The sequence below is a fragment of the Aspergillus steynii genome (genome assembly GCF_002849105.1).
Source record: "Aspergillus steynii IBT 23096 chromosome Unknown P170scaffold_1, whole genome shotgun sequence".
In the NCBI taxonomy this organism is placed as follows: Eukaryota; Fungi; Ascomycota; class Eurotiomycetes; order Eurotiales; family Aspergillaceae; genus Aspergillus; species Aspergillus steynii.
Window position 1 is genome coordinate 1,241,011 of NW_020194398.1, and position 19,725 is coordinate 1,260,735.

The following is a 19,725-nucleotide window of genomic DNA, read 5'->3' on the forward strand; positions in this document are numbered from 1 at the left end:
CTGAGAGTAAATTCTGGCTACGATGGTTGCTCAAAGGACAACCGACCATGTCAAAGTCAGAAAACATGGAACAATTTCATATTCGCGTAAAAACATAGACTTCGTGAGCAATCACTGCTTGCCCAATTCTTCGATCTCATCCTTGCCCAGCAGACCTAATCCCTCGCGACGAGTGGGCGCCTTCGCGTCAAAAAATGGCTTCTCAGCCAGAGAAGTCACTCTAGTTCCGTGTCTGGGCTCCGAGCCCTCGTAATCCCAGCTGGCATTGTGGATCGTGATTCTGGACTCGTCAACATCGTTCATATGGTCTCAACGGGAGGCAGATGGATGAATAACTAACCTGTTATCCCAAAGCGCACTGGTCCTTGGACTCCACCTGAAGCGCACCTGGATGTCAACGTTCTTCTCGTACACATCGTACAGATACCCCAGGATGAGGTCACTCTCGGCCTTATCCAAGCCGACAATGCGATCGGTCATGGATCGGTTGACCCAGAGAGCCTTCCACCCGGTCGCAGGATGGACGCGAACAAGCGGATGCTCCCGCTCGACGTATTTAGGACCTGCCTCGGGATTGCTGCGATCCAGGTATGGATGAGCAGAGCGATAGATGGCGGTTCTTCCGTCGATGATCTTGCGGAAGGCTGGAGACAGCTTCTCGTACGCGGCGTATCCGCTGGCCCAGAGAGTGTCGCCGCCCACGGTGGGGACGGTGTCATTGTGCAAATGGGTGACCCCGGCAGGCTGGCGCTCGTGGACGAGATCGGTGTGCCAGCGAGAAGCACCTCCTGGGCGACGAAACCCGGGCGCGACGCTCTCGCTGGCCATGAGAGCTGGCCAGAGGACGCTGACGCCCGGGACCCCGGGGACTTGCGGGACTTGGGGCTGTAGATTGTTCAACACCTGAAGAAAGGCGCAGAGAGCTGGGGACTTACGTGGACTTCGACCTCGCCGAACCATTGGCCTAGCTCTTTCTGCTGCTGTGGGGAGAGGTCTTGGTCTCGGAAAAAGACGACGCTTCGCTCAGCAATCAAGAGGCCCAGCTCGTCCTTTTGCTGGTCGGTAAGGTCCTTGAGTTGGAGACCGACAATCTCCGTTCCAATGTGTCTTGTCAGATGGATCACCTCCTTGGCTGCTGAGAGTAGGGCCTTCTTTTCGGGATCAGCCCGAGAGCCAGGGTCGACATGCTCGCGGTGCTCGTTGCGGATACTGTAGACATCGTCCAGGTAGAGCGGACGAGAAGGCCGATAGGGATAACCGGCAGAGAGATCCACCCCCGATTTCTCAAGACGTTCTCGAGCTGCAGACGGCAGGGCCAGTGTATCCTTCCGAGGCGGCGCGACGTCCACAATACGCGGGTCAATAGGAGCTGGGGCCATTTTGGATAGGGGACTATCTCGAATAACTAAGACTCTCAAAGAATGGGTCTAGCTAGACTCAATCAGTACGGGCTAAGCTTCACCCAGCAGTCCCCCATTTTATACCCCCTCCTGCCTCCCATCCAATGCCAGGATTATGATTGTTAATGCTTGTTAATGGTGGTGAACGCATCTCCTCATCTTTCGCGATTGTCGACTCTCGATGGAGGATTCAATCACATCATCACGACCCCCCATTGCGCCTTCTCGCTCCCACTCGTTCCCTCGCACAACCTCTCCTCTGCTACTCGTATTCCAAACACCCCCTCATCCCCCTCCTCGCTCTTATCTGCGGCCACTCGTGGGTCGGATCTTGGTTCCTCAGAGGCGGGGAGGGACTCGTGGAGTATATCACCATGCCAGGATGCGATGGCGTCTCCAGACAACTGATTTATAATCGATGAAACGCCTTCACGCCTTGAATGACATTGGCTCTTTCGTCCTTTCGGTTTGATCATCCCTCCATACCCCGAGGGACTGTGGATATCGCATTGCCTGACGCGATGGACCGCTGGCGGTTTTATGGACCGGTTGGATTACACCACTTCTGTCTGACATAGCGTGCGTGGATACGTCCACCGAGCCCAAACATGGGGCCAGTGTCTTAATGTACATTTCTGATAAATGGCTTATGTCGGTCATCCCGTCTGTCATCGGAATAAGAAACAAAATAGGACATCATTTGCATCATGGCCGGGACGCATAATCAACGCCGAGTCGCTGTGATCGGCGCCGGAATCAGTGGCGTCGTCTCCGCTGGTCATCTTCTGGCTGCGGGTTTGGACGTCACTGTTTTTGAGAGGAATCAGGCTCCGGGTGGTGTTTGGTATGTTTTTTGCTTTACGGCTGCTCTGCGTTGGCTTACATTTTGTCTAGGCTTCATGATGAACGACGGCCCCTTGAGCCGAATTATCCATCCATTAAGCCGTCGGAGGCGGATAAGACAGGGAAACGGGGGACGGAAGATGAGGCGAAGTTGGCGTTGGAGCATGCTCCTCCGGGGTAGGGATTTTCATTGATCTGCTGGATGAAGTGAAGCTGACGGTTCTAGGCCTTGTTATGATGGTTTGAAGAATAATGTGTCGACGCCGTTGATGCGAGTCAAACTTAATGCGTGGCCGGAGGGAACTCCGGATTTCGTCAGCCATACGGTAATGCAGGCGTATATTCAAGATACGGCGGAGAAATCGGGCGTGCATGATGCGACGATTTACGGGGCAAGAGTGAAGAATGTCTCGAAGGAGGGAGAGACGTGGCTTGTGACGTGGTCGAGATTACGTGAAAACGAAGAGACGGGGGTAGTTGAGGAGGTGGAGCAGATTTCGGTATGTTGTCATTCTGAGATGGAAGAGAGCAGACGCTGATATTGTGTCTAGACATTTGATTCGGTGATTGTCGCGTCCGGCCATTATCATGCTGCTCGAGTTCCTGATATCGCTGGTTTGTCGGAGGCCAAGTCGAAATGGCCGTCGCGGATCATCCATTCGAAGGGTTATCGGAAGCCGCATGAGTTCAAAGACAAGGTCGGTTTTATTTGTGAAGGAGATCGAGACGATGGGACTAATTATAACATAGAATATTCTACTCATCGGCGGAGGCGTGTCCTCGCTCGACATATCACGAGAAATCGGTCCAGTCTCAAAGAATGTCTACCAGAGCACCCGAAACGGCGAGTTCGATCTATCCCCGAATATGCTTCCTGAGAATGGAGTTCGCATTAGCGAGGTGTCGCACTTTGAAATACAAGATGAGGGTCGGGATCTGGCAGACGGCGAGCCCCTACCCATCGTAGCGCATCTCAAATCAGGACAGAGGCTTTGCGGTCTCGATGGAGTCATCATCTGTACTGGCTATCACATCACGCTCCCCTTCCTGCCTGGATATCACAACGACGAAATCTCGCCAGCGAATGCCGACGACCGAATTCTAGTCACAGATGGGACACAGGTGCATAACTTGCACAAAGACATCTTTTACATCCCCGACCCAACGCTCATCTTTATCGGAATCCCATATTATACGGCAACATTCACGTTGTTCGAATTCCAAGCGATTGTCGCGACGGCAATTCTGTCAGGGATCGCGCAACTCCCAACAGAAGCTGAAATGAGAACCGAATACAACGAGCGCGTGGACCGCATCGGGGCCGGAAGAAAGTTCCACTCTCTAAAAGACATCGAGGAACTCTACGTCGCAGACCTTCTGGACTGGGTCAACCGTTATCGGGAAAGTCAGGGACTGTCCGCGATCGAAGGCCACACGCCGATCTGGCACGAGGCCAAAGCCGCACAGCGAGAACGGGTCCGAAACCTTTTCCAAGCGACGGCGGAGAGGCGTGATAGCGGTATCGGAGAGCTTCCGGTGCTGGAGGTCTGTAGTTAGCTGAGCTAGACAGAGTGGTTGATTTTAGTGTGGATGACACCATAGAGAAGATACCGGACGTCATGCGTCAGATTAAGCTAGTCTCCATAATAGCCAACAGCTGTCTGTGTACAGCCTTGCGCGAACTGCCGTAAATTGCCTGAGCACGAAATCAATAGCAATGCATATCGCTTGTTCCAGCGCTTGGCGAGGCACTAACTCGCGATTTAAGCTATCAGCATCCGCTGGGGTCTCGTCAATCCACGGGCACATCATTCAACTTGAGGATGACGAGCTCCGTCGCCACCGTTGCGACACTCTCACTTTGTCCGTCTCTCCTCGTTTACAGTGTATTCAGTACTCGGAGTACTGGGTACCAAGTCCCTTCCCCTCTGTAGCTAGAGTCTTGTCGCCAGATGACCAATCCAGAAACACAATCTCCAAGACTCGGCTAGAGCTTAACCCTTGCTTCTTACATCGCTCAAGACAATTCGGTGAGACCGATCTCGCCCATGAATCAAATTATGGATCTGCAGTCTCGGATCCACCTCCCTTTACCTCCGTCTAGCCACTCCCCGCAGTCCTGCAATCTGTCTGGATCGTGAAGATGCGGGATTGCGTGAACACCGCTATTATGATGAATGGGGATCCCCGCTCTGTCCCACGCTAGATTTGATTTTGTGTTATCTATCTGCGTGACAAACATGATAGGGGACTTTTTGCCTGTTAGTGACAGGATAGATCTCGGTCCTGGAATTGGCTGAGGAGGTATATAGTAAGACGGGCTCCTGGAGTGTTTGTGTGTGTGCTACTGCGTCTTATCCCTGTTTTGACTGCTGTGTCTTTTCTTCTCTTCGCCGATAAGAGCAAGAGACTCCAAACGCCAGGCAATGGCCCCCCCAGCAGCCGCGACGGAGGAACGTGCCGTCGACGCATCCAGCGACGTCATTCAGAAAGCGCCCAAGCGGAGATGGGTCAGTTATATCTGGGATACGTTTGATAAATCGCCCGAGGAACGAAGGTTGTTGTTTAAGTTGGATACGGCGATTTTGACATTTGCGTCGCTTGGTATGGCTTATTTCAAGATATACCTTCCAACTGACCGTAATAGCTAATGCTATCGCAACAGGCTATTTCATCAAATATCTGGATCAGATTAATATCAACAATGCTTTCGTTTCGGGGATGTATGTACCTTTTACCATTCGCCAACGCAATGCTCAAGTTCAGGACAATCTAACAGATAACAGGAAAGAGGATCTAAGCCTCTACGGCAACGAGCTCAATTACATGCAAACATGCTGGACAGTTGGCTACGTGATCGGCGAGATACCCAGCAATATCATCCTCACGCGAATTCGACCGCGATACTGGATCCCGGCCATGGAGGTATTCTCCGCCTGCTTCCTCGCATTACAAGCAGTCAACTAACCACATTAACAGCTCCTCTGGACGGTCTTGACTTTCGCCATGTCAAGATGCAACACTGCGACTCAATTCTACGTTCTTCGGTTCTTCGTTGGTATGGACCATCTTTACTCAAGCCAAGCCATTGCGGAAATTAACCCTGCGCAGGACTGGCCGAAAGCACCTTCTATCCCGGCATGCAATACATAATCGGATCCTGGTACCGCAAAGACGAGCTCGCGAAGCGATCGTGTATCTTCCACACGAGCAGCGGCATCGCAAGTATGTTCTCGGGGTATCTGATGGCAGCGGTGTACAATCTTGAAGGAAGGGGCGGGTTTCGTGGATGGCAATGGTAAACAGTTCCTCTTATCAACGCAAAATGGCAGTCGGAAATCGCTAATCGAACTCGGTGATGATAGGCTGTTTATCGTCGACGGCATTATTTCCCTCCCTGTCGCATTGAGCGGGTTTTTTGTCCTCCCTGATGTTCCGGAGATCAGTAATCCTTGGTACTTGAGTAAGGACGAGGTGGCGCTGTCGCAGAAACGAATGCAGTTGGAGGGAAGACAGTCTCGACAGCCGTATACAAAAGCCAAGCTGAAGAAGATATTTACGTCGTGGCATATTTACGTGTTGACGTTGTTGTATATGTGAGTTTGACTGGTTGGGTTGATTTCTTGGGTATTGGCTGATCAGGATGAACGATAGGGCATTTAACAATGGTGGTACAGGTGGTCAGCCGGTTTTTCAACAGTGAGTTAATACCTTTCTCATTAACCTCTGCGGGAATTTGATCCATGACTAACGATGCCATAGATATCTCAAGGCCTCCAAAGACCCAAAGTACTCTGTCACGCAGATCAACGCCTATCCGACGACGACCAGTGCCGTTCAAGTTGTTACTACACTAATATATGCCTGTATGCGCTTTCAACTCTCATACTCCTCTAGGATACCACGCTAATCCCAGCGACAGGGACATCCGACTCAATCCTAGGCGGTAGACGCTGGCCCCCCATCCTCTTCGGCGGTGTACGTTCCTCCCCAATTCCATCGCATTTCCCTAAAAGAAAAGTCTATCTAACTAATATATCCCACCAGGCCGTAAACATAACATGCTACATCTCTCTCGCGATATGGGACATTCCCGAGGGCTGGAAATGGGCGTGCTTCATCATGTGCGGCGCGGGCTTCGGTCTAAGCGGATTATGCATGGCGTGCGTTTCTCCTCATCTGCTTCACACTCTCCTCTGAAACGTACAGAACACAAGCTAACCGATTTCTACTCTCTAGATGGGCACATGAAATCTGTTCCGACGACAACGAAGAACGAGCCTTGGTAGTCGGCAGCATGAATGAAATGGCGTACGTGTTCCAGGCCTGGTTACCGCAGGTCGTGTGGCAGCAGGTCGATGCGCCGAGGTACCAGAAAGGTTTCATTGCTGTGACGATTATATCGGCAATTATGATCGCGACGGCGTTGACGACGAGGACGTTGCATCATAGGGAGGATGCGCAAAAGTAAGTGAGCGGGAGGCCTTGGTTGATGGGTGTTTTGGATTGGATGGGTTAACTAACGAGTGACCAGGGCTTTGCAAAAACGAGAGACTGATCAAGAAGGAGAGGGAGACAGTAGTTTGGCGAGTTCACCAAAGGTTGGACCTGCTGAGCCAGAGGTGCCGAAGCTTTAGAGGGATATATTGGTGAGGTTGTGAATGGTTTGGGAGAAAGATTCGATTGGATCGAGTTAAAATCAAAATGTGAGGACGGAAGCGAAAGAAATTATACAACATTTGAAATATCATGAGAATCAAAATAAAAGGTAAATCACAAAACCATCTGCCATCTGATCTTCTTCTCCTTAATCAAAGTCAACACGCCGACGGGCAAAAACCGCTTTTCCACCAGGTTCAAACCCCCAAATCGCGACATCAATTCAGACGCATACAGATGCAAAACCCACTTGTCCTCTGGTGAAGGATCGCCGATATCAATAGTCTGTTGGACTTTGTCCAGTCCGTGGCTATACTCCGGCGTGGGCTGAATATACGCAGGGACCGCTACCTGGGTGGAGGCCTCGTAGAAGGTCGCGACCTCGGAATCTCTGGTATCAGGATACCGCATGTACTCATCAAATGACATGAATGTGCTGAGATCGATAAAGTCCTCTACTTGTTGATCTCGGTCAGTCCACAGATCATCTAGGCGTTCACGACGGGCGCGATCCGTGAGGTCGGCGAACTCTTTCCTATGATTCGCGTACATATCCCTTTTCTTCTGGTGGAGGAATTGCAGACGCTCAACAGGCGAGGTGGAATCGCCCATATTATCGCGAACCAACAATACAGGAACGAACGGGTTGCGCAGGCCCAGGCCCCCGAGCTTTTCTGGCAGGAAGAAAAAGGCATCCGGCACATCGGACACGCCAAAGCGAGACTTGATCATCTGACGAAGATGCTCGGTTAATGTGGACCCGTTTTCGGGACCCTGAGACTCGAATAAGACGCGATTCATCTTTTCATAGGTCTTCAGGATTTCGTCCACATGTGGCCGTCCAAAGCAGTACGCTGGCTGACCGAAGTTGCTCTTGAAAAACCGGCCGATGCAGCTGTTCCAAGTGCGGATCCACGAGATAACGCTGTCGCAGCGCTGGAGCTGGTTCTGCAACTGGCTCAGATGTTCGTCGACTTGCGTCTGGTCGATTTTCCAAACGCCAGATTCGGAGTCTAGAGTCAGAAAGCCGATCGTGACTGGTCCCTTGGGCAGTCGAGCCTCGATACTGGGATTCTTCGAATCGGACAGATAGACCGAACCAGTCTTGAAGATGTTGAATTCGAGGCCTGCCACCTTGGCAAAGTTATTCATCACTTCCCATGCCTGTACGCACTTTTGCGGCTCACCGCACAGCCAAAGGTCATCGTGCAGTCGGTACAGCAACATTCCTGTCTTGCGGTTGACAGCGAGATCCATGAAGAAAAGCACCAACTCTCCCAGCAGCTTCTCCGACGCATGCGCCATGGGCAGACCACGCTTCCGGATTCGAGGTCCACGAGGCTCGCGCCCAGACGACGACTGGTCCATGTTCAACGGGGATTCGAGGTATTTGCGGAAGAAGTCAATCCACCGCTGCGGAAATCCTGCGAAAGCCATAACGGCAAAGATTGTGCTGTGGGACAGCGACGTGCCGTACCATTTGAGATCGGACTGAATGGCAGCTGCTTCACCATGCAGACCACGATGTAAGAGAGTCTCGGTAGCCACCTTACGCAGGAGATGTTGCTTGACATTCTTGTCTTCGTGTTTCGCTTGTGACTCGTCCTCCTCGTCATCGTCATCGTCATCGTCATCGTCATTGTCATACGAGCCGCCTTGTTGAGCAAGCGTCGATTGAGACCCCGGGAGCTGCGATACAAAGTACGTGTTCATGTACTCCCTTTTGCGGATATTCTGGACACTTTTGACCTTGTCTCCCGATTCCTCCAGGTAATACTGGCGTCGAAGGTTATCCGCCTCGGTCATGCGTGGGCCAGGAGACCAATTCCACACCGACTCGTTCTTGATCATCATTTCGAGGTTTCCCTTCAGAATGTTACACAATCGAACTCCGATGTGCTGGACAAAGATTGTCTGAAGCACGTCCTCGTCCATCCAGATCCGATACTTGCCATTCAATTGCTGCGTAGGGAGAACAGGGATACCATCTTCTCCTGCATGCCATTCCCAATTCTTCAGGTCGTCGTATCGCATGTTCAAAACGTCCGCAATTTCAATCAATGCAACCTTATTGTCGAGGAAATACTTCAGCATTTCTTTCTTCGCGTCGCTGAGAATGTCCTCCTTCAACAGGCCCTTGATGCACAGAGTCAAAGAATCAGTGTCGAAAACTTCATCCCCGAACGAGCTCTCGTCCCACAAATTGTCGCAGTCCTTTTTCATTTCGTCTCGAAAATCTTCCAACCCCTTTTTGCTGTCTTCATCGGGGAAAAGGCCATCGAGGAAAGCATGGATATCCTCGGGACTTGTCTCCAACGGCTCGAAAACCACCTGCTCAAACTGATCGCAAAGAGCCTGTAGCCGCTGCTTCTGTCTCTCTTCCACGACAAGATAGTCCTCGTCGTCGCTGGACGTGTCACCGGGCGATTTGTTCGAGTTGGCATCGGCGTTAACCCACTCCATCAACAGGCGGGAGTAGAGATCCGCAAGGCCCAATCGGCGACTATTCGCATCGAGCTGCGAGACTAACTCATCGTGGATCGAGACCAGCTTTTCAACTGGAATTGAGGAGTCATAGCGCGCTTGATTCAACCAGCGCTCGATGTCGGCGGTAACAGGGTCTCGGTCTGTTTGCGGGAGGAGTTCTTTAACACCGGCCAGTATATGAGCGATTTTGTCGCGAATGTCGGTGAATTCATCGGCTGCTTGGAGGATGGAGGCTTTTTGAGTTTCGTAGGCTCCCTGTCGCTTTTCCAGTTCGCGGATTTTGCTCTGGGTCAGAGACTGGAGAGTCTCCGAGAGAGCGGAGGTAATTGGGGCCATTGTGGTGGTTGATTTGGATTCCTTGGGAGGATTGTATGGGCTGGCTTTATAGATCTCCACGGATTTTGAGCCTCAATAGATCTCCATGGAACTGGAATGTTCCACTTGGTTCGGATCGGATGATTGTCTCTCTGCGTCGTTGCATTGAGGGGGCTGGTGTTTTAGTGTTGCGCGACAAGCCAATGTGAATGCCCATGCAGCCAACACGTTGAGTCATAGCCACGATGGCTTTACAGTTGGACAGCTGCGACTAAGTGGACCGCGGTCAACAGAAGGGCGTACGCCCTTGCGACCGGGCATTGACTACAGGTTTTTGGACATAATCAAAACTGTGATTCATATAAAGTTGCCCATTGTGCAATAGGCACTAGTAGTAAGGTGTTGGAGCCTCAACCTCGACTGAAGTCTCTGTTTTCCGGCCCATGGGCCTCATGACTCATCCTTTTCTTCGTGCATCCAATAGTCATAGTACGTCTTGAGCAGCTCTCGCATAGACTTCACCCGGAGAATCTCAGGGTGGTCGGACAAGGCGCGATGCACATTCTGCATACTGAAGGGTGAGATATGGTCCATTTCATCCCACCAGAGCCTATACCCAGCGAGTCGGTCACTGAGAACAGGCCCAACCACCTTGATATTGGCATCGCCTCCTTTCAAGTACAGATCTGCCCATTCGGGGAACGACATGCTTCGCAAGGGGGTGGGGCATATTTGACTGAGTAGGTCAAAGATAGTCTTCAAGGTAATCTTCTGTCCCTCGCCAGGTAGCACGACGTTGAACGCATGACCGATGCTATCGCTGCGGAGCGATATATGAGCGATTGCGGAGCAGACAAAATCCACGGGGACAAATTGAGCCAGCTGGTCGGGTGGGCGCGGATAACAGCCCAGCCGGATACAGTGGGACAAAAGACGATTGAACACGTCTTCTTTCTTGCATACGCCCGTGATGCTGTGGCCGGTCACGATACCGGGGCGATATATGACGATCGGGAAGCCTTTATCCATTGCGTTCCAGACGATGTTTTCCGAGACAAACTTGCTTTGTGAGTAGCCGAGTGTCTGGGAGATCTTTTGGGACTCGAGAAGAGGTCTCTGGTCCTCGGGCGTCTCGCCACTAAGAGCTTCGGGGATACCGCAGGCGGAGATGCTGGAACAATGATGCACCGTTTTCAAGCGACCACTGTTGGCAAACCGCAGTACTTCTAGAGTACCTAGCACATTTGAGTTCCGATGGACCGAATATGGCAGGGTGTAATTGGCGTAGGCTCCAAAATGGAACACGACACTTGCCCACTTGGCCAGCTGGTCAAACCTCTGTCGTGTGAGTCCCAGGCGATCTTTCGTTATGTCACCTGGGACCACAAATACCTTCGCGCGGAAGTTCGTGGAGATGCCGAATTTTCTGCAGGCGTCGCTCAGGCGCTCCATGCCAGCTTCTGGGTTGCTAGCTCGGACCAAACAGGCAATAGACTTCACCTGGGGTAGACCGACAAACTGTTCCAACAGAAACGCACCGAGGAACCCAGTGGCCCCAGTCAAAAAGACACGACCTTCTGATTCGGACGTCCAATCCGGCGCTTGGCCGGGAAGTGGACGAATTTCAGCCCCGATCTCGATGTCCTTTTCGTAATTGTCGTTCGGGGTTTCGGTGCTCGGTGCGCTCCTCGCTTCTTCCGATTTCCCTTGGTTCAATAGATCACGCAACTTTCGTAACGCAATTTTACTGAGTTCACCAGCGGTGCCAGCGTTTGAAACGTCGAGCAAGGTTAATTCAATCGCTGCATGCCGACGAAACCAAGTTCGTATTTCAAAAGTCATTAATGAGTCGATGGCGATGTTGGCTAGCTCATCTCTCGTCATGTCGTCTGGTCGTGAAGTGTACGAAGCTATCAGCTTTCCCAATTCCTCTGTCAGTCTTTGCTCGGTTGCCGGTTTATCCAACAGTTCAGGGGCCTTCTGGATCGCCTTCATGTACTCCCTCAGCTCATCAGCTTTGGATATAACCGAAGTTTGATTTACGTTGGACAAGATATTGTTCCAACCACTGCAGCGAGCTTCTTGCGTATACATCACGGCGAGATCATCGTCTGAAACGGCGTTTGTAACGCCGAGGCCGATTACCAGCTGACTTGGTGAATCGAATCTTTGGGAGAGCATTGCCTTCTCCATTGCTTTGAGCAGATGACTCTCTTCTAGCATTAGAATAGAGCTCGAACGTGCCCTGGCAAGTGTATCAGTAAGCGAGAATTCATTAACATAACCGATATCCTCCATCAGACCCAAATCGATAACACTAGCGACCAGGCCTTGAGAACGGCGGTATTGAACAAAGGCGTCAAGGAAGGTGTTGGCTGCTCCGTAATTAGCTTGCCCGCTCCAACCGCAAATTCCGGCGACGGAGCCCATGAGGACAAAGAAATCCAGCGGTATGTGTTTCAACGCGTGGTGGAGATTCCATGTCCCTTGGACCTTGGGACTCAATGCAGCTTTCCACTCTTCATACGACATCTTGCGCAGACTTTGGTCCTATACCCGCAGAATGTAAGCCGAAGACAACAGGAGATGTTGATAGGACATTTGAATGAACTAACCTTCAGCACCATGGACATCTGGACAACGCCGGCGATTGGCTTACGCGCTGCAGCAATAGCACGTTGAACATCTCCCATATTTGCCACATTTCCTGTGACTGCTGTTACCGAGCAGCCTTGAGATATGAGATCCTGCACGAAGGCCTGTCTCTTTGGAGAGCTTGTGTCAGACCGAGATAGGAAAATAAGGTGTCGAGCTCCCTTCTCAACCATCCACAATGCCACTGCCCGGCCAAGGCCTCCGAGCCCGCCAACCAGTAGATAGGAGGAAGCATCTGTAAAGTACGGTGTCATTTCATGCAACTGCGTAACTGGAAGCGTTGATGGGTCGTCGGGCATGCGTATAACAATCTTGCCCATGTTCTGCCCGCTTTGCATGTATCTGAAACCTTTTATCACGCTCTCAGCGTCATATGTATGTATTGGTCTTATGGGCTGGATCCTGCCGGAGACCAGGTACGCCATCATTTCTTCCGCCATTTGGTGCAGCAATGATGGGCTGTCGTCGAGAACTTGGAGAAGATCAACACCGATGAATGAGCGATTTTCCGAGAACAGATCCATGTCTAGCTTGCCATGGCCCATGAAGTCACGCTTTCCGAGCTCCAACATCTTCCCCGACCGGGCAACACATTGCCAGGACGCATGAAGCAATTCGCCTGAAAGAGAATTCAGTACCAGGTCGACACCCCTGCCGTTAGTTTTGGTCATCAGGCCAGAGAGGAAGGAAGAGTTTCGAGAGTTGAATATGTGGTCTGAAGGGATTCCCATTGTCTCAGTGAGATACCTGACCTTCTCCTCGCTTCCGACCGTTGCATAAATTTCGGCCCCGATCATCTGGCATAGTTGGATAGCGGCTAAGCCGACGCCACCACAGGCAGAGTGAATCAATACCGACTGGCCCTCTTCCAGATTTCCCATGTAGATAAGTGAATATATCACGGTAGCATAAACACAGGTGACTGCCGCAGCATCCTCTAGCGAGATATCGTCTGGAATGGGCAAGCATTGATCCTCGCGAATGGTTTTCCGCGTACAAGCAAGCCCCCTGTCTATTACCATCACCCTGTCGCCGACAGAAACAGCTGTGACACTAGATCCGACACGACGAACAATTCCGCTTGCTTCTAGTCCGATGTTGTCTTTATTTCCAATAAAGCCCATCGCCGTCATCATGTCCTGTTACGTTATTAGCATGGGCTTTCACTTAAAATACCATGACACGCAGTCTACTCACCCTGAAATTGAGCGCGAAATACTTGATGTCTATCTCAACATCTTTCGGCCCCAAGGAGGTTGATGTGAAGCCAGTGCAAGACCACGCTAGGGAATCTAGAATGGCATATGAAGCAATGTCCAGCTTTCTCGGGCCGTCCACTTGAGACGTCTCGCTAAGCTGGTCGTCAAGGGAGCTCCACTGGAATCTGTTAACATGAACCAGCCCGTCCTGGAGAGCGAACTCGAAGTCCCGTTGAATCGTGGGTTTGTCTGTCTGTAGGATCACCTTCTCGAACACTCTGACAACCGGTCGCACCGCATCTCCATCGACCTTGTCAAGTTCCAGTGTAGCAAAATCACGGGTCACCTCATGCCGACTTGTTCGGACCACCCCGAGCGTCAAGGCGAACCGAGGGTCGTCACAGTGCATTTGTACCGAGCGTGTGACCCATAGGATACGCCCACTATTCATGTTAGAAATGAACATTTGGAAACTTCGGAAATCCTCTTCTGTCATGTCATGCAGGAAGGGCCCCTCTACGTCAACGAGCACTATGACATTGGATCCCAGCGGAGGCGGATTTTGCAAGTTGTTGCAGCGCACCGTGTGGCCTGCGCTTGTTAGTTGACTTTCAAGATCTCGAGTCCATTCGGTAATTGATCCACGGTAATAGATGTAAGCATCGACTTTCGGGGCGCATTGGATAGGCACGGTCTGTGAGATGATATGTGACTTCAATTGGTACGGGGCCTGGTTGTCAATCAGGGCTGCGTCAACACCACTGAAGTTAGCATCGAGCAACTTTTGATGCCATTGTTCACGAGTGATGTATGGTTTTCCGACACGTCCATCGCCCTCACCAAGCCACCAGCCGGGCAGGATTCCCATGATGTAATCCATGAGCGGTGTCTCGGGAGTCAGCTCAATCAGCATCAACCGACCACCGGGTGCGAGAAGCTTTCTGACATGGGTCAGCGAAGTCGAAATACTAGGAGTGGCATGAAGGACATTCGAAGCGATGATCAAGTCGTAGCTTGCCGGTTGAAAGCCCTGTTCAGTGGGATCTTGGCTTATGTCCAAAGTAGCATATTCAATGTCCGCGTAGGATTTAAATCGCTCTTTCGCATGCGGCAGGAATGCTGGAGAGATATCGGTGAATGTGTACTTGGCATAAAGCCTGTTGCCGTTTCCCAACGACAATCCTTCCAGCGCCATTAGAGTGTCACCTCCAGTGCCACCACCGACTTCGAGCACACGAAGCAAAGGATTCGAATGCCCAAGCAATTCGAGATATTTATTCCACGGGGTCATTGCAGACGCAAATTGATAAAAGGACTTCAATTTTCCGTCTTCCATGAGGATGTCAAGTGGCTCAACTCTGCCTTTCAGCATGTCATGGACATTTCCGATAATGCTCTTGCACAGCTCGCATATCCACATTTCGATCTCATTGTTCGAGATGCACTTGTAGTTTTTCAGCGCCTCAGAACGCTCGTGATTGCTAAGAGCTAGAGCATCTTTGACCTCCGTAAGCCAGGCCTGACCACCACCATGGCATATAGCATCATATTCCGACTTTAACCATGAGTGCCATTTCTTAAGATGCGGGGCATCCGCCACCAGAGCCCGCGACTGGTGATATGTCTCCAGAATAGCCAACAGCGTCAATCGAGAAGCTCCCTCGGCAAGGGTAAGATTGACAAAGAGCGGTGGGAACTGATTCTCGGAAGGAACAAAATCGATATGAGGCTTCCAGCTAGGGCTAGAGGCCACTGGCAACACTGGTCGACCAATATCGGGATCTTGAATGTTGAAGAAATGCCCCGCTCGCAGAGAGAGAACCACTTTATTCTCAGCTAAAACAGCCCCATTGCCACATAGGGTTCCTCCGGCTTCCTGGCATGACATTTCGAGCGACATCGAACCTTTTCCTGTGCCGATATACAGTTCCTCAATGGCCATAGGGATACATAGTCTCGTTAGCTTACGAGGTATGCCGTTGGTTGCAGCGACACTGAGGAGCTGAAGACTTTGGTCAATGATGATAGGATGGAGTGCATAATGGTTCGCATGGAACATGCCCCGGTCAGGTATTGTAGCAGTTGCGCTTGGATCGGTTGGACTTGCCAGGATAGACTCAAGGCCTCGGAAGTGAGGGCCGTAGTCAAGACCGCGTGCTTCCAGAGCGCTATACCACCTGTCAGATGGAACAGATCGGCAGTAGCTTGGGATCTCAAGGACTGGGTGCTCTTTAGTCGGGCCTGGTCTGACGTGTCCCACACAGTATTTCTTCCAGGTGTCCTTCTGGAATGCAGATATGGTGAAGTCATACCAGCTCGAATCAATGTTGTCGGCCAGTTTTCCGATTCGCAGAGTAGTGACGACCTCTGTGGTTTCACTGGGTGTAATTGTCAAGGTTGTTTTCATGAATAGGTTTTTCACCGTGAAGTCGGTTGCGCCAGTTATTTGATGCACTGCCTCACCAACCATTGCAACGTATCCAGCGCAGGGGAAAACCACTTCCTTGCAAACTCGATGATCCGTAAGCCACGGTACTTGGTCGAGTTGTAAAAGATTCCTCCAGGACGGCTCCACACTGGTTGATTCCAGGCACCGACAACCCAAGAGCTCGTGGTAAGGGGCTTCCCGGAACCTCCAATCATGGGACAACCGGGATTCACTCCATAGCCGACCCTCATGCTGCCATGGATAAAGTGGCAGGTCGGTGAGCACCTTGCCATCTGCCACCACAGCAGAAAGATTAATTGGCGCTCCGTGGCAAAATAGACGCCCCGCTGTTTCTAGCAAGCTTTCCCATCGCCCGTGGCCCCGGCGTAGTGTAGCGACATATGGTGGTGTTCTCTCGGTTATCTGTTCCGATTGGACCATCTGTCGTATCGGTCCTACAAGTGCAGAATGGGGACCAACCTCCAAGAACAGAAGGCCACTAGAATCGTCTCTTAAAATCCGCTGAAGCGCGGGGCCAAATAAGACCGTTGATTGCAAATTCTGGCACCAGTACCCGGCATCCAACTCCGAGGGGTCACAAATCACCTTGGTAGTCACCGTTGAGTATAGAGGTACCATATATTCATTGTGTGACATAAATGGCAATATGCATGTCTCGTACACCTGGGCCGGTTCGGTCATGTGGTGAGAGTGGTACGCAACATTGACAGCCAAGCGCCTGATGAATGTATCTTTGTTGTCGGTATGAATCTGTGCGAGCACAGCATCCAAGGCGTTCTTATCCCCAGACAGAGTCACACTCTGGGGACTATTCTCACATGCGATAGTGATTCCTTGTCGTAAGTATGTCTTGGCCAGCTCAGGCGACATGCCCACAGCAGCCATTGCGCCATCCCTCGGGGGTACAGCCTTGATTGATTGGCCGCGGAAATAGGAGAGTACTATGGCAAGACTCGCTGAGATTGCTCCAGAGGCATAGGCAGCCGCAATCTCCCCACTTGAGTGTCCCACTACTAACGTAGGCAAGACACCCCATTCTCGCAGTAAGTTTACCAAGGCTATTTGGATGGCTGTAGTGAGAGGCTGTGCGAATTCAGCATCTCCAACCCGACTGGTGTCATCCCTCTTCGACAGTTCCTCTGCAATCCAAGTTAGACCAATCGCTACAAAAGTGCAGTCTTTAAAAAAAAAAAAAAACTGGAAAAAAAAATACCTTCAATTTTCCACGCAGGCGCTACTTCCAACGTCTGCAACACATGGTCCAAGTTTCGGATATCTTCCCGAAATGTTGGAAATTGAGCCATCAGGTCTCTCCCCATCGTGGGCCATTGCGCGCCCTGACCCGTGAACGCAAACACCACCCGTGGTCCAGTCGATGTCGACTTTTCGAATGTCGAAACGAGACCATCTTTATTGGCTAACGCAAACGCACGATTCGGTAAATGGACGCGTCTTCGCGCAAGCGTGTAGGCAAGATCCGGCAAGGATGGAGTCTTGTCTTGAACATATCGTGCAACTGCGTCAACACGCCTGTCTAATGAGCTCTTGCTTTTAGCCGAGACAACCAGCAAATGAGTCTCGCTATTAGATCGAGCATGCAGTCCCAATTTGATGGTTTCGAAGGGAGAGGGGAGGGAGGCGCAATCGAGAATGGTCTTCCAGTCCGCGACTGATTAGCAAGAGCATCTACCGTGGAATGCTAGGGAGCCAATTGAAGAATATCTGGAGTACCCACATGAGCATTCGTTCCTCCGATACCAAACGAGTTCACGCTGACGCGCTTCCGTCGGTCAGCAGGCCATTGTGTGGGCTCCACCGGGACTCGGAGCTTGGCGCTATCGAAGGGAACTAGAAGACATCAGAGAAGCACACAGACGCCATGTGAGATGGAGAATAGATGGAGAACGGTACTCTTGGGATTCGGCGAGCGGAAGTGGACGTTGGGCGGGATGAGGTTGTTCTCCAGCGCCAAAACGCCTTTGATGATGCTGGTGATGCCTGAGGCCCCCTCCGAGTGACCGACGTTCGGCTTAACCTAAACGGGATTAGCGGGCAGAATTCCACGCCAGACCGCATTTGCTCACCGCCCCGATGTAAATGCCGTCGCGCCCGAAAATGTTGGCGACGACCGACGCTTCCGCCGTGTCGCCGACGATCGTGCCGGTGCCATGACACTCGAAGAACGCCGTTCGGGACACTTCGTCCCCCACGATCTGCGCTTTCTTATATGCATGCCGGATCAGCTGTTCTTGGGCTTCGGCTCCGGGGGTCGTGATACTGGGTGTCCTGCCATCGCAGTTCACCGCGGTTGACCGGATAATCGCGCGGATGGGATCGCCTTGTCGAAGCGCGTCATGAAGTGGTTTGATGTATATCACATTGATGGCTTCTCCTCGTCCATATCCATCGGCTGCCGCGTCAAACGTTTTGCATATTCCGCTGGTGGACACCACCAGGTTTTCAGACATCGTGGTCGTCATCGTCGGGCCCATGATCAAGTTCGTACCTGCGACCAGGGCGGAGGAGCAGTCACCAGCGTATAAGGCTTGACAGGCATCATGCAATCCGACCATAGATGAGGAGCACCCTGTCCGGAGAGTGACGCTTGGTCCGCGGAGATCGTACACGTAAGAGACGCGGTTGGAAAGAGCAAAGTCCCCGGCACTCATCACGCGATATCTGTCGTGTTGCAGGGTGTCTTTGCTGAGGAGGTCTAACCAATCCTCTCCGAACACACCCACGTAGCAGCCGATATTGCTTCCTTGCCAGTCGGTCTGTCCGCCATTTTCCATGCACTCCCAGACAACTTCCAGCAGTAGTCGTTGCTGTGGATCGAGCTTCTCGGCTTCGGGCTTGCCGATGCCGAAGAACACATTGTCCAGCTGGGTGATGTCCTCGTGGAGGAAGTGGCCATGCTTCGTCCGGATGGCCCCTGGGCGTGACTCGTCGTAAAACGCCTCAACGTTATACCTTGAGCCGGGCACCTGGCAAAGACCGTCGCGTTTATTGACAATCAAGTCCCAGAATTGCTCTGCACATCTCACGCCGCCAGGAAGCCTCATTCCCATGCCTACTATGGCAATGGGGAAGGGAACCGGGTCGGTTTTGTTGTTGTCATGGTGATTATCCACACCGCGCTGCGCTGTCAACTCATCTTTTCCCGCCTCGTCGGAGCTGGATGGAATCGTCTGCAAGGTCTCGACCTCGGGGAAGGTTACATTGACAAAGGCTTGTTCCATGTTTCTCATGGAATCGGAAGAATCTCTAATTAGCGATAGACACTGTCAGGCAAAGGTCCCAGAATTGCGCCAGAAGTCGAACAAGGAGGTAGAAAGAAACCAGTCGAATCGCGGCACGGGTCACTCTCACTCGTCCCTACTATCTGCTATATATTTAAGCTAGGCGTCTCATCGTTCTCCCTCCATATCTTTTAGTGACTTGCCCTGGACGACTGTGACTTATGCGGTACATTTCCACACCAGACACCCAGGGAATATGCGGGTACAACCATCCTTTGATGGCTTCTTCTAAAGTCAATAGAACGTTACTATTTTCCCAGTCACCCAATCAACATCATTCTTCAAATAAGGCTGCTCAGAGTTGGACTGCGGTGTAACGACATACCGAAACATGGGGAGGACAATAGATGGCTTGTCTTCCTTTGCAACACAGATTCCGGGTCCCTGCTTAGGAGATCTTCGCTAGAACTACATGCCAC

The 19,725-nt window shown here is 51.6% G+C and overlaps 4 protein-coding genes across 4 annotated transcripts; 1 reads left to right on the top strand and 3 right to left on the bottom strand.

The window, feature by feature from the left end:
* Positions 1-111: 111 nt before the first annotated feature.
* Positions 112-1,379, bottom strand: P170DRAFT_420814 (TauD/TfdA dioxygenase family protein; the record flags this gene model as incomplete). Its single annotated transcript, XM_024847326.1, has 3 exons — positions 112-280; positions 341-903; positions 936-1,379. The coding sequence occupies 3 exons, from the start codon at positions 1,377-1,379 to the stop codon at positions 112-114; spliced, it is 1,176 nt and encodes a 391-aa protein (XP_024709336.1).
* Positions 1,380-2,107: 728 nt separating this feature from the next.
* P170DRAFT_442203 (putative FAD dependent oxidoreductase) lies at positions 2,108-6,880 on the top strand (the record flags this gene model as incomplete). The annotated part of the gene is made up of 16 exons (XM_024850446.1): positions 2,108-2,244; positions 2,295-2,420; positions 2,470-2,743; positions 2,795-2,941; positions 2,994-3,788; positions 4,667-4,847; positions 4,909-4,966; positions 5,030-5,168; positions 5,223-5,301; positions 5,355-5,541; positions 5,609-5,839; positions 5,898-5,942; positions 6,006-6,084; positions 6,291-6,406; positions 6,483-6,710; positions 6,778-6,880. The coding sequence occupies 16 exons, from the start codon at positions 2,108-2,110 to the stop codon at positions 6,878-6,880; spliced, it is 2,925 nt and encodes a 974-aa protein (XP_024709337.1).
* A 97-nt stretch (positions 6,881-6,977) lies between these two features.
* Positions 6,978-9,725, bottom strand: P170DRAFT_397036 (uncharacterized protein; the record flags this gene model as incomplete). The annotated part of the gene is made up of 1 exon (XM_024846152.1): positions 6,978-9,725. One exon carries the CDS (start codon positions 9,723-9,725, stop codon positions 7,017-7,019), a length of 2,709 nt encoding a protein of 902 aa, XP_024709338.1. The 3' UTR covers positions 6,978-7,016.
* A 329-nt stretch (positions 9,726-10,054) lies between these two features.
* On the bottom strand, positions 10,055-19,686 carry P170DRAFT_451906 (polyketide synthase). Its single transcript, XM_024851235.1, has 7 exons — positions 18,092-19,686; positions 17,919-18,042; positions 17,743-17,855; positions 17,221-17,662; positions 13,557-17,146; positions 12,320-13,498; positions 10,055-12,254 (listed from the first exon to the last, which is right to left on the bottom strand). Exons 1-7 carry the CDS (start codon positions 19,253-19,255, stop codon positions 10,155-10,157), a joined length of 8,712 nt encoding a protein of 2,903 aa, XP_024709339.1. The 5' UTR covers positions 19,256-19,686; the 3' UTR covers positions 10,055-10,154.
* Between the last annotated feature and the right edge of the window lie 39 nt (positions 19,687-19,725).

What these genes read in the sequence shown, in the direction of transcription:
- P170DRAFT_451906 (XM_024851235.1), bottom strand. Translation starts at nt 19,255, where the DNA reads ATGAGAAACATGGAACAAGCCTTTGTCAATGTAACCTTCCCCGAGGTC. An exon ending in ACGGCATTTACATCGGGGCG is followed by an intron (nt 18,043 to 18,091) that starts GTGAGCAAATGC and finishes AATCCCGTTTAG; the next exon opens with GTTAAGCCGAACGTCGGTCA. An exon ending in AGATGTCCATGGTGCTGAAG is followed by an intron (nt 12,255 to 12,319) that starts GTTAGTTCATTC and finishes CTGCGGGTATAG; the next exon opens with GACCAAAGTCTGCGCAAGAT.